The sequence below is a fragment of the Panthera leo genome, chromosome E2, assembly GCF_018350215.1.
Source record: "Panthera leo isolate Ple1 chromosome E2, P.leo_Ple1_pat1.1, whole genome shotgun sequence".
Lineage (NCBI taxonomy): Eukaryota > Metazoa > Chordata > Mammalia > Carnivora > Felidae > Panthera > Panthera leo.
The window spans coordinates 34359248-34372164 of NC_056693.1; the positions used below are offsets into that span (position 1 = coordinate 34359248).

Here is a 12917-nt window from a genome sequence, read left to right on the forward strand (position 1 = left end):
ATGGAAAGACAGGACCAGGTGTCAGGAGCCAGAGGCCACACAAGCCCCCTGCCCCCCCCGCCCCAAGAATCCTCCTGGGATGGGCCCTCTCGGCCCAGGTGTGTAGGCAGAGGGACACCTGGGTAGCTGTGTCCCAGCCTACCCTGCTGGGGCTGGAGTTGCGGGAAGGCTCCGTGTGGCAGAGCCCCCATCTGGCTGGCTTCTGGGTGACCTTGGGGGACTCCACCCCACGTCTTGGAGCCTCAGTTTCATCCTCCGTAGAACTGGGGTTGGAGGCCTTCAGAGTCATGTGTGGGTTAAATGGGAGTATGGCACCTCCTTCACTAGCCTCAGGCCTGTCTGTCTGTCCTCTGCTCCAGACCCCCCCCAGAAGGCCTCCCACAATGCCTCGGTGGACATATGTGAGCTGAAAAGAGACCTTGAGCTGCTCAGCCAGCTTCTGAAGCACCCCGGAAAGACCTCGAGGAGGCCCTCGTCCACCCCTGCCAGCCAGTAAGCGTGGCCCCCAGACCCGGAGGTGGGCAGGACGGTGCCCTGGAGCAGGAGACAGGATGGAGGAAGCCTCTCCTGGGCCTGGAACATTCCCTTCATCTTTCCACCTCCTCCCGGAGGAATGGACATACAGCCCTCAGGCCAAGCCTTTGTCAAACTATCACACTGAGTCATCCCAGGACGGCCACCCAAGCCCTCTTCCCAGCCAAGAAAGGAGACCTGATGGGCCCGTTTGAGAGCTTGGCAGACTGAGGCCCAGAGGTGGGCAGGGCTCCTCCATGGCCAAGAGGGGGTCAGTCCAGGCAGAGCTGGGCCCGGAACCTGGTGCTCAGGATAGCCTCCCCTTTCCTGTTTGCTCTGATGATCCAGCTTCCTCTCACCCCACCCCTGCCCCCCCGCCCCCCCGCCACAGGTTACTCTCTCCTGCGCCAGCACCAGAGGGCTGTTTTCTCTCCCTCCCACCCCCCACCCTCTGCCTGCCTCTTTCCGGTGTATCTGCCTCGTCTCCCCTTCTTGCTCTGTCTCCCTATCCGCCTTGATCAACCTCTCCACCCCTTCTCCCCCTGCTAGGCAGCTGCAGACCCTGGAGTCGAAGCTGACCTCTGTGAAGTTCACGGGGGACACCCTGTCCTTCGAGGAGGACCTGGTCAACGCCACGGTGTGGAAGCTCCAGCCCACAGCCAGCCTCCAGGACCTGCACATCCACTCCAGGCTTGAGGTCAGGAGGCAGGGGCCAGGCTGGCCGGGGCAGGAAACAGATGTGGAGGCGTGAGCACTCTGGGAGCCAGATGTGTGCTGACAAGGAAGGTCTCCGGCCCAGGGAATACCCTGTTAGTGGCTACCCCATGGCAGAAGACCCTCCCCAGGGATGGGGACAGAGGTGGGGGGGACCGGCATCAGAGGCTCCTATGGCACCCCCGTGTGAACAGAAGACCAGTCCCAACGTGCCTGTGGGTGCGCCTCAGTCTCAAGGCTGCCCCTTGAGGGGCTGGGAGCTGGGAGTCCTCACATCCTGCCACCTGGGGTGCCGTCTGCAGCACTGGCCTCTGAGGCCCAGACAGCACGACACTGCGTGAATCCCCCTGGAGCCCTGGGCTCTAACCACAAGGCTCCCCAGCCAGCGCTGGAGCCAAGGACAGGAGGGCTTCCTGAAGGAGGTGGGCTTGGAGGTGACAGCATCCAGGGAGGTGTTGGGGGTGTGTGTCCAGGAGACCTAGGAGCCCACCGCCGGCTGAGCCCCGCAGGGACTCTGGTCCGCAGGAGGCACAGAGCGAGATCCGGGAGTACTCGGTGCTGCTGCCCCGCGTGCTCTTCCAGAAGACCAAAGGCCGGAGGGGGGAGGCTGAAAAGAGGCTGCTTCTGGTGGACTTCAGCAGTCAAGCCCTGTTCCAGGTACGGGGCCCACATCCTCGTGCCCTCCCCTGGGGAAAAGCGGTCTCTGTGTGGTGGGGAGGTGGAAGGCAGGCGTGGAGCCAGGCCCCGTCCTCCGCAAGTCAGAGCCTTTCCTTGTAAAGTCAGAAAATGGACCGTGACGTGCAAATCTCCCCCGGAGAAGGCTAAATTATGTTGTTTTCACTACAGTGTAAATGACTACACGTGCAGGAATTGTTTACAGAGGGAGCCTCCGCATGTCGGAGCAGCGTGTGGGAGTCTAGAGAAACCAGGAAATTCCTTGGCCTTTCTTCTCAGCCTTCAGGCCTCACCACCACCCCCCACCCCCCACTTTCTTCCCCCATCCCATATATCTAGGACAAGAATTCTAGCCAAGTCTTGGGTGAGAAGGTCTTGGGTATCGTTGTGCAGAACACCAAAGTAGCCAACCTCTCGGAGCCTGTGACGCTCACCTTCCAGCATCAGCCACAGCCGGTGAGTGGGAGCAAACCAACCAAGGACACGAGGGTCCTTCCTTTCCTGCCCTGCCTTCTGAATCACTCACCTTTAACAAAATGACCCGCTGGCTGAGGGCACCAGACAGTCAGGTGCAAACGGGGTGGTGGCCTGACGCTGACTTCCTCAGCCTGGCCCAGAAAGGAGAAGACTGTGATGGGGTCCACTCTTCCTTTCTTGTCCCGGCAGAAGAACGTGACTCTCCAATGTGTATTCTGGGTTGAAGACCTGACATGTGAGTGTGGAGGGGTCCCTGAACTGCGCAGGCATCTGGAGGAGAAAGGGGGTCTCGGAGGGTGGGGAAGATGGGGTTAATCAGGGAGGGCTTCCCGGAGAAAGGTGAGCTTTGAAGAAGGAATGACGGCAGAGTGGATGTTTGCAAAGGCTTGGAGCAGTGATGCGATCGTGCGTTTCGGGGGTGTCCGGTGGGGTCCTAAAGGACTGGGCTTGATGAGAGCCCCATGGAACCCCTCCTCAGTGAGCAGCCCGGGGAGCTGGAGTGACGCGGGGTGTGAGACCATCAGGAGAGAGACGCAGACGTCCTGCCTCTGCAACCACCTGACCTACTTTGCGGTGCTGATGGTGAGCAGTGCCCCTGCCCCGCAGCCATACCATGGGCTGGATGCCAGCCACTTTGCACATACATGTTGTTCATTCCTCACACTAACCCCCGAGGTGCCTCCTGCCGCCGTTCCATTATAAAGATAAGGAAATCTAAGTTCAGAGAGGTTAAGCAATTCACCCAAGGTCACACAGCTAGTTAGTAAAAAAGCTGCTCTTTATTCCCAAATGTTGGTGCGTGATAAAAATGCAGAGCCCTGGCCCTAACTGAGAATTCTAATTCCACAGGCTGGGGCAGGGCCACGAGTACATTTCCAGTGAGCCCTCAAGGGGATACTGAGGCCCATTGTGGAGGCCCTCACAGCGGACTTCAGGGTTCCCGAGGGCACAGAAGCTTTGTGTCCTAGGTTCACCCTCCCAGAATCTTGGGACCCAGCTTCTGCGGGAGCGGAGTGGGCTTCCAGCTCTCCCGGGTGTGGGGTGCCCAGTCTCTCATGGGAGGCTCACTCCGGTGACGAAGGTTGTAGAAAAACAAGGAGTGCCGGGCCGGAGAAGGGATCCCCTAGTGGAGGGTTCTCGACCGTTGTGAGGACGTGGTGAACGAAAAGTACAGACCCCTACCGCCACCCCCACCCCCCGCCCCCCGTCCGAATAACGCACTCACGGGGCCACGCTCTGCTCAGGTTGGGGTGGCGGTGGTTCATAGACGCCTGAGGCCCACCCCTCCCCCCGGGGCAAACCCTCAGTGTCGAGTTGGGGACGCTGAGGCCAGCCCTGGCCCGTGTCGTGGACCCAGGTCGCCTCCGTGGAGGTAGATGCCATACACAAGCACTACCTGACCCTCCTCTCCTACGTGGGCTGTGTCATCTCCGCTCTGGCCTGTGTCCTCACCATCGCCGCCTACCTCTGCTCCAGGTAGGGCCTGGCAGGGGTGGGAAACAGGGAGGGAGGAGAACCTTCATTCCGGGACCCCACCACCCCCGAGGCCCACCCTCGGGACTGGCTTGACCCCCCCGCAAAATGTGCCTGCGGTTGCAGGAGCCCTGGGAGGCGCGGTCAGCTGGCCCCGGGGGCTGTACGTCCTGCTCAGATCTGTGGTGTTGGGACGACCTAGCACTTAACGATCTTCATTGTCTGCCAGCATCGAAAATCGAGAGGGGTGATGTAAAACTCTCGATTTCTGCATTTGAATAATCAGATGTGTCACTGCTGGAGGCACATGATAATATGATGGTGAGCTTCCCATGTGCTACACACTGTTCTGAGTGCTTTACGAGCACAAAATCGCTTCAGTCTCACAAGGGCCTTATGAAAGAGAGCGCAGAGAGGGTAAGTGATGACTTGCCTGTGGTCACACAGCAAGGAAGTGGCAGAGGCGGCCTTAAACCCAGGCAGGCTGGGTCCAGGTATCTGATTCTGCAGAACCCCTGCAGGCATTCGAGTTTGACAAAGCCTCTCCCATCCCCCGATGGAGGCTTCTGTGAGTCCACGCCCGTCACTTGGGTGCCTTGAGGCAGAAGGTGCCCCATGGGAAGCGTTTGGTGGAGAGTGCCTTCGCCCATCCTCAGACCGGCTGTGTGGACGGGTCTGGACCGTCAGTGCCAGGCTTGGCCTAATTTGAGGTCCACCTGCAGTCAGGGCCTGGGCCCGTTTGGGCAGAGGGCAGACACTCTGAACCCTGTGGGTGTTCTCGACTGGGAGGAAGGGAGGGTGAGCTGTGTGCGTGCGTGTGCATACGTGAACCCACAGCTGTGCACGCGGTGGGTGACAAGGGACAACTGGCAGGCTCAGGGGAGGGCAGGGGGCAGGACCACAAGCCTCCTGGAAGCTACTCATCAGTCACAAAAGTGCCCAAGGACAAGGACAGGAAACCTCAGGGACTGAGCATTTTATCTGTGCCAGACGCTTTACCCTGCAAAGTGGCCGTCCCCCCATTTCATAGATGGGCAAACTGAGGGTGAGGGGGAAGGGACCGGTCCAAGGTGGTACCAGGAGTTAGGGTGGGTGGGCGAGGCTGTTCTGTTGTGCCCGCTGGAACACGTGGTGGATGGTGCCAGGCAGAGCGCAGTTGGGGGCGTGGGGACCCGGGGAGGAAAGGCCGACAGTGCCCTGGATCATCAGAGCGGGGCTGGACTGTGCACACACACATTTGCAAACCTGAAGACAGACAGGCAGACATGCACACACACACACACACACACGCACGCACATACATTCACAGCCTCACAGACGCATGGTCATGCAGACAGACAGGTGGACACAGAACATGGGTGGCACGGATTCTCCAAACACAGCAGCAAATCCAGGGTCTTTCCCCTCCAACTTTGGGAGCCTCTGGTTGACTCTCGTGGCTGGATTTGTCTCACTGGCTCTGTTTGGCTAAATCTGCTGTTACAGGTGCACACGGTGCCTCAGCCTGTGGCTGCTGGGCACAAGGTAGGTGCACGGGGACAAGTGGGGACGACCTAGCTGCAGCCATAGGAATAAGATAGGGTGCGAATGTGTGTGCCCTGGGAAGGCTGCCCCGACCTTCCCAAGCTGGCCACCAGGGTGACCTGCCCCCCCCCCCCCCCCCCCCCGCGCAGGAGGAAGACTCGGGATTACACCATCAAGGTGCACATGAACCTACTGCTGGCTGTCTTCCTGCTGGATGTGAGCTTCCTGCTGAGTGAGCCTGTGGCCCTGGCAGGCTCCGAGGCTGGCTGCCGGGCCAGCGCCATCTTCCTGCACTTCTCTCTGCTCGCCTGCCTCTCCTGGATGGGCCTCGAGGGTTACAACCTCTACCGACTCGTGGTCGAGGTCTTTGGCACCTATGTCCCTGGCTACTTGCTCAAGCTGAGCATCGTGGGCTGGGGTAAGTTGGTAGAGGGTGCTGGTGGGCCCTCCGGACCTGCCTCTGCTACGTGGCAAGACCCGGGCACCTGGTTCTGCTTCTTTGCTTACCTCTCGGACTGCTCCCTCAGCGTTTCCTTTTACCCACCCACCCACCCACCCACAGGTGTTCTTTACCTGGGCTGCAGGTTAAGGTCCCCTTTAGGAAGATGAGATGGTGAGCACTGCCCCAAGAAACACATATTCTCCACATTGCTCACTCTTTTGAAAGGGGGGTTTGCTGACATAGCCACCACGTATGGATGTGCAGGTTGTGCACTGCTCAAAGGCACCCAGTTGGGGGTGAATGGACTGTAATCCAGTCCTCCACTCACCTAAATCACCCAGGCTGGAAGTGGCTCTGTCTGTGGATCCTCTGAAGCTTCAGGTAACAGATTCCCCATAGCTCTGGCATCTGTCCTTGGCTAAGACAACCCAAGTTACCTATAGCCCAGACCTCTCAGTCAGGCCTGGGCCCAGGGACACATCACAAGTGGATGTTGCACAGGCCCGCCAACCTCCGCATGTCCCTGACCCAGTTTGCCACTCCTCTTGTGTTTCTCATCTGGCCCTTGTTTGGTTCACTCCATTGATTTACATAAAATTCCTTCAGAGCTGGCTCTGTGTCGAGATGCAGGTGTTTGGTGGTGGGAGACCACTTCTGGAGAGCTCTCAATCTCCAGCCCATGGACAAGGTCAAGGCCCAGTGCAGGCGCTGGGAGGCCGCCCCTCCCGATGTCCCCTACCTCTCCCTGTGATGTCCTGCCCCTCAGCGGGGACGCGCGGGCCCTTTCTCCCACGGGCCCCCAGGATGGTGGGGGGGAAGCAGGGCTGGGGCTCTCTGTGGGAAACCCAAACTGGAGCGGGGGGAAGGGGAGGGTCCGAAGGCCTTGCCAGAGGGCAGGGGAGGGTGGGAGATGGAACCCTATGCTCTGCTGCCCTCAGGCTTCCCCGTCTTCCTGGTGACGTTGGTGGCACTGGTAGACATGAACAACTACGGCTCCATCATCCTGGCTGTGCACAGGACTCCAGAGAGTGTCATCTACCCTTCCATGTGAGTGGCTGTGTGCAGCGGGGGCGGGGAGAGGGGCCTTGGGGTGCAGAGGCCAGAGAGCGGCCTGGGCCTGGGCCACGCTGAGCAGGGGACTCCTGGGTGCCAGGGCTGCTGGAGCCCCGCAGTGGCTGGAGGGTCAGGGAGGGTGAGCACAGGCCTGGAGTTGCCCATCGCTCACCAGGTGACCTCGCGCAGCGCCTCGGTTTCTTTCCTTTGTGAGCGGGAATATAGGTTGGAGCGGATGAAGGCACGAATTAAAAAGAATTAAAAAGAAAATAAGCCCCCCCGTGAGTCAGTCACAGCTCCCGGCTCTGGGGATCACTGTGGTGCACACCCATGGCCCAGGAAGCACGGTGCGGCCCCGTCGTGCGCTGAGCCCTCCCATCTCCGCCCGCAGGTGCTGGATCCGGGACTCCCTGGTCAGCCATGTCACCAACCTGGGCCTCTTCAGCCTGGTGTTTCTGTTCAACACTGCCATGCTGGGCACCATGGTGGTGCAGATCCTGCGGCTGCGCCCCCATGCCCAGAAGTGGCCCCACGTGCTGACGCTGCTCGGTCTCAGCCTGGTCCTCGGTCTGCCCTGGGCCCTGATCTTCTTCTCCTTTGCTTCTGGCACCTTCCAGCTGGTCGTTCTCTACTTCTTCAGCATCATCACCTCCTTCCAAGGTAGGCACGGAGAAGACCCCACCCCTGGCCTGGGCAGGGTGCCTGTATGTGGAGCACTGGGCAGGGAAGATATGACCCAACCTGAAAGGTTCACTTCTCTGGGCCTCAGTCTTCCCATGCGGAAAATGGGGGCATCCTGGCCGTGGTTGACAAGTCTTTATTGAGTACCTACTATGTGTAGGCCCTATGTTAAGCCTTGAACTGGCTGGGTCAGGGCCTTCCCTCCATGGAGCTCATCTCTGGTGGGAAAGACCAAGCATGACAAGAAATCATCTGAGGGGCCAAGCAGCCCCCTGCTTGCATGGACCAAGCAGCCATCTGAGGGGATCTCGGAGACTAGGGCAGTAACAGCGGGTGATGTGGTGGGCAGACCATCTGGGCTGGGGTGGGGGCCGCTTTGGGGAGGGTGGCCAGGGAGGCCTCTGTAGGAGGTATCTGAAGACAACAGAAGGGTCCAGCCGGGGAGAGATCAAGGGCCTTGTTACTCTGTGTGTGTTCCTTGCACTGTGGGCGTCAACACTGTGGGAAGCCTGCTAGCAGTGTGGACGTGCCGAATCAGATCTACATTGTAACAGAAGCCCAGAGAAGGGTGTGCACGCCACAGGCTGAGGCGGTCCGGCCTAAGCAGAGTGGGCCAGGCCGAGGGAGCAAAGGTCTTGAGGCTGGAATTTGGTCGTGTGTTGAAAGAATAGTGAGGGGGAGCGAGGCGAAAGGGTTAGTGGGGGGGGAGGGGCAGAGGGGAGGTGGTGAGGGGAGAGGAGCAGAGGGGCTGGGTCACAAGGGCCTGGGCCTGATGCCACAGGGTCCCTTCTACCTGCACCCCTCTACCATCCCCCGCCCTGCCATGACCGACCGACAGACAGACAGACACATACACATACACACACACCCCCCTCTGTTCTGGCCGAGAGGTGCTTAAACGGGTAGGCTCTGGAACCTGAACACCACTGTTTAACTCCTGCCTCAGCCAAGTCCCCTTATCTCCCTGGGCCTCAGTTTCCTCATTTGTGACACAGAAGAGTAACAAACAGGCCTGACCTCATAAGGACCTCGTGAGAATAACATGAGACGGGGCCCAGGGAATCACACGGTTTCTAACACGTAGCAGGTGCTCCCCTGGATCACATGGGTGCTGGTAGGCTGGGGAGGGAGGACGGAGAATGGCAGGGCTGCCCCCAGCCTGCTGACCCTTGTGCCCCCCTGCTGCCCACAGGCTTCCTCATCTTCCTCTGGTACTGGTCCATGAGGCTGCAGGCCCGGAACGGGCCCTCCCCTCTGAAGAGCAGCTCGGACAGTGCCAGGCTCCCCATCAGCTCGGGCAGCACCTCGTCCAGCCGCATCTAGGCCACCAGCCACCTTCCAGGAGCTGTGTGAGGAAACCGAGTTGCGGCCTCTCCTCACCGCCGCCCGCCGCCCCCGCAGCCAGGCCGGACACTTCAGGGTCAGCTGGAGACTTGAGAAGAAGGCCCAGGGACCTCAGAGTGAAGGGATGGTTGCCCTTGGCAGCCAGACCCCCAGGCTGGGCCTTCTGAATTGGCCTGCAGACTGCTCGGCTCTCAGGTCCAGCTCACAAGGGGCTGAGGAGTGGGACCGTCCCGCTGCTGCCCTCGCTGGGAGCCGAAGGCTGTTCTTAAGTCCCCGCCGCTGGGCCCGGCCCTCGTGGCTGGCGATGGGAGCCCTCACGGCCCGAAGGTCAGGTCCCGGGCCTGTGAGGCCCGGTGGCAACCTTGGTCCTGTGCCCCCACCCAGGACAGAAATGTGCCATAGCTGTTCTGTCTCTGGTGATCACCATGAGGGCGCTCGGCCGTCCTGTTATTTTAGCCTGAGAGTGGTACTCAGGGCATGTGGGGCTGGGGCAGAGCTTTGAGCCAGACCTCTGGAGGAGAGCCCCCTCCTGGGCAACATCACCTCTACCTCGGAGCCCAGGGCCCTCCGTCATCCTCCCCAGCCCTCCCTCTCCAGCCCTCCGCTCAGCCCCAGGGGGTCCCCTGGGGGCTCCCAGGCCCAATGCTGTATTTTGGGTTGTGGTTTCCAAGAGCTGCCTGGTGCCTGCCGTAAACCTCTATCTACTGCACCGACTTTTGCCTGCCCTTGACTCAGGCAGAGTATAGACATTATGGGCTGGGCCAGGTCTGTCTGTCCATCTGGGCCTTTCTATAAGCTGCATCACCCTTGCTCACCACTGCCGAGCCCATCCCTCACAGGGGCCCTCAGCCTCTCTCGAAGCCCTCTTGTGGCAAGAACTGTGGGGCACAGCAACGCAGAATTGCTTCTGCCCCAGTGCCCCAGACGACTGAGACGTGCTTCCCCTGGTGACCCTGGCCTACAGCTCAACGTGCTCCTAAAGGGTCGGAGCTACAGGTGTAGGGTTAGCAGAGCCATCGTTTCTTGCTGGGGACCCAGGAAGACTTCCTGTAGGAGGCAGCATTTGATCTGGATCTCCGCCTTAAAGATGTGGAGGCCTTTCTTTTTAAGTACTGCTATCTCATTTGTCTTTTGAATTTAAAGAAGTAGACGTTTGTTGTAGAGAATCTGGAAACTGTAGAAGAGTACACAGAAGAAAATAAAAATCATCTCTTGTTATCACCTAACAAACCAATGTAAACAGTTTGGAGCACTTCCTTCTGAGCTTCCTTCTGTGCTTCTATTAAGAGTCACTGATACAAACACCCTGGGGCCAATCGGGAAACAGGAATGAGAGAAGAAGGCTGCGTGTGAAAAAGAATCAACCACTGGAAACTTTATCCACCAGGACGAGTGGGGGATAAATGGTGACTTGGCGTCAGTGTTGGGGAAGCAGTGGGGATTGCTGGGGTCTGTGGTGGATTAAAGATTACAAACCCGATGCTGAGGGAGCCACTCAGCTCCAGTCGCCTACCACCACGCAGGGATGAGGACCCAGGTAGCCAGACCACCCTCCTTTTATAAATCAGAAACCCAGGGGCGCCTGGGTGGCTCAGTCAGTTAAGCGTCCAGCTCTTGATTTTGCCCAGGTCATGACCTCACAGTTCATTAGTTCGAGCCCCGCGTCAGGCTCTCTCCCTCTCTCTCTGTCCCTCCCCTGCTTTCCCTGTCTCTGTCTCTGTCTCTCTCAAAATAAATAAATAAACATTTTTTAAAAAGGAAGAATAAAGAAATCCAGGCTGTGGGGGTACAGAATCCCCTGGTTTAAAGACTTGGCTCATCCAAAAAATTCACTGGCCAAAAGAAATCAGCCTTGGGACTGAATTCAGCCCTTGGCTGGCTGCGTGATGTATGCAACCAGTGTGTGGGCCAGTGTGTAGTTGATGGGCTGCAAGAAGAAATGATCAGACTTGCCTCCCATCACTACCTCCAAACTGGTTGCATCCAGTCTGCTGTGCACGTGCCATGGCACAGGAGAGGCAGACCAGGTAGGTTTCTGTCCCCACTCAGTAGAGAGCACTGGCGAATGGTCACTGCTACTTGCATCCAGGTCTCATAACCCAGCGCAGGTCCATCCCAGGCCCTCCCTGAGCTTCCGCCCTGCACAGTCTCCTTCCTCATCATCTGGCTGCTCCAGGGGGATCACGGGCTGGGGAAAATGGCACCAGGGTCTGGAGTTGGACGGGACGGGTGCGAAGCCACCTTAGCCGCCGGGGGTAGACCGGCAGTGCCCTCTGATGGCATGAATGTGGGATCTGGGGACCTGCAGGGACCTCAGCACATGGGACCTCCTTGCACCTGCCTCTTTTCCGAAGCTCCTCTGTTCCTGTCCCCTCTTTCATTGTCGTCTGCCTCCACCTTTCGGCAAGTCCTGAGGACAGGGGCAAGCCTTGCCCGCAGTGACCTGCTTGGGCAGCTCAGGGGGGTCAGAGCCAGCTCCCTCCTCGCGGACTGCTCAGTCTCTCTGAATGAGGGTCACTTGGGGCCCCGTCACTTGGCTAGACCTTGGGGGGGACACCTCCCCCCATCCTCAGGAGGGAAAGAAAGGACTCAGCCCCCTTCCCCAGGCAGATGGCACTCCCTTCAAACAAATTCTCCCACTTCAGAGAATTCTTGAACATTAGGCTCTGGCTTTGAGGCTGGCTCAGGTAGCAAGGAGGGGCCTCTAGAGGGTTGGATCCCATCTACTTAAGACAGGTGCTAGATGGGCCCCCTGATGGTCCTTATTCCCTGAGCTGTAGGGCCTTGGACAGCAGGACCGCTGTTCTCAGATGGACATGACCAGGTTTGCGTGTGGAGACATTGCTCTGGCATGAGAAATGGATGGATGGAAGTGACTAGAAGGTGAACGCTGGCCAGGCCTGGCCAGGAGGCTGGAGCCCATCTGGAGCCACGGGGACAAGCAGTGGAAGTGGCAGAAAGGGAAACTGCAGTTCCATTTGCCCTGGGCTTTGGGGGTCCCAGGGCTTTGTCCATGGCTCCAAGGCAGTCCCCAGCCCTGGTGGGGCCCCGGAGGGGTAGCCCTCTGGCCCTGCCCAGCCATCTTTTGCCACTTTCCTAGACCCCTGGTCCTGTCTTTCCAGGTGTGCTGGATGGTCTTGGTCCCTCCTTCTGGACCCTTCTTCACAAACAGGCACCTGTGAGCCCCTTTGAGGGCCCTGGCACCAGGACGGGTTTCCACGGGGGACCCAGCAAGTCTGCACTTCACAAAGCCCTTGTCCAGCCCTTGTCACCTGGCTGCAGCTGGGAAGGAGGCGGGACAGGCCCAGTGGTTCCTGTCTGCCCCGAAGCCTTCCCTGCAGAGGAAATGCCTGGGGCTCCATGCCAGATTCCCACCTGTCACCCACGCCCCATGAGTGACCCCGACATCCTCTCCCCAACCTCCCCCCCGGCCCCGCCAGGCCCAGAGGGCCCAGTGGGGGACTGAGTCCTGTCTAGACACTGTCTGGGAGGAAGGGGAAGGGGCCAGGGAGGTGGTCCTCAGGCCCTCGAGGTGGAGCACGTCCAGCTCTGGCCATGAGGTGGGAGATGCTCGTCCTGATGCGCCTTCTTGGTGGGATGCCCTCGGACTTTGATCTTGCAGTGACCGTGGGACCATGCCAAGGGCCCTGGCCTCATCTGCACGGCTTCCTTGGAGTCCCCAGAGCTGGGGCCTGAGTGGTCAGCCCCTCCCCTTCCCTCATGCTGCACTCCATGTGTGTTTGCTGCCCCCACTTCCTGTCTGGGCCACCTGTGACCAGCCAGGCGATATGACGGTAATTGTGAAGAACTGACAGTCGTGTAAGGAGATAGTGATGGTGGCCACCCCCCCCCCCCCCCCGCCCCCCGGCCTGGACAATTCCACATGCATGATCTCATGAGTTCTCCGCATGTCTTGTGAGAGGCCCAGAGCAGCAGACAGCTCACCCGAGCTCACCCAGCCAGGAAGTGGCCAGGACAGATGTACGCCCAGGCCTGACCAACCCCAGAGCCCATGCTCCTG

The 12917-nt window shown here is 59.4% G+C and overlaps 1 protein-coding gene across 7 annotated transcripts in view; it reads left to right on the plus strand.

The window, feature by feature from the left end:
- Window positions 1–10130, plus strand: part of ADGRG1 (adhesion G protein-coupled receptor G1) — a 39382-nt gene extending 29252 nt beyond the window's left edge. For all 7 annotated transcript variants that reach the window (XM_042918545.1, XM_042918542.1, XM_042918541.1 and 4 more), the window contains exons 4-14: window positions 360–492; window positions 1063–1210; window positions 1753–1884; window positions 2242–2358; window positions 2569–2614; window positions 2858–2961; window positions 3737–3855; window positions 5526–5794; window positions 6757–6865; window positions 7263–7531; window positions 8745–10130. In XM_042918545.1, the coding sequence (XP_042774479.1) occupies window positions 360–492; window positions 1063–1210; window positions 1753–1884; window positions 2242–2358; window positions 2569–2614; window positions 2858–2961; window positions 3737–3855; window positions 5526–5794; window positions 6757–6865; window positions 7263–7531; window positions 8745–8875 (1577 nt within the window). In that variant the 3' untranslated portion in view covers window positions 8876–10130. The remainder of the gene's footprint in view (window positions 1–359; window positions 493–1062; window positions 1211–1752; window positions 1885–2241; window positions 2359–2568; window positions 2615–2857; window positions 2962–3736; window positions 3856–5525; window positions 5795–6756; window positions 6866–7262; window positions 7532–8744) is intronic.
- Window positions 10131–12917: the final 2787 nt, after the last annotated feature.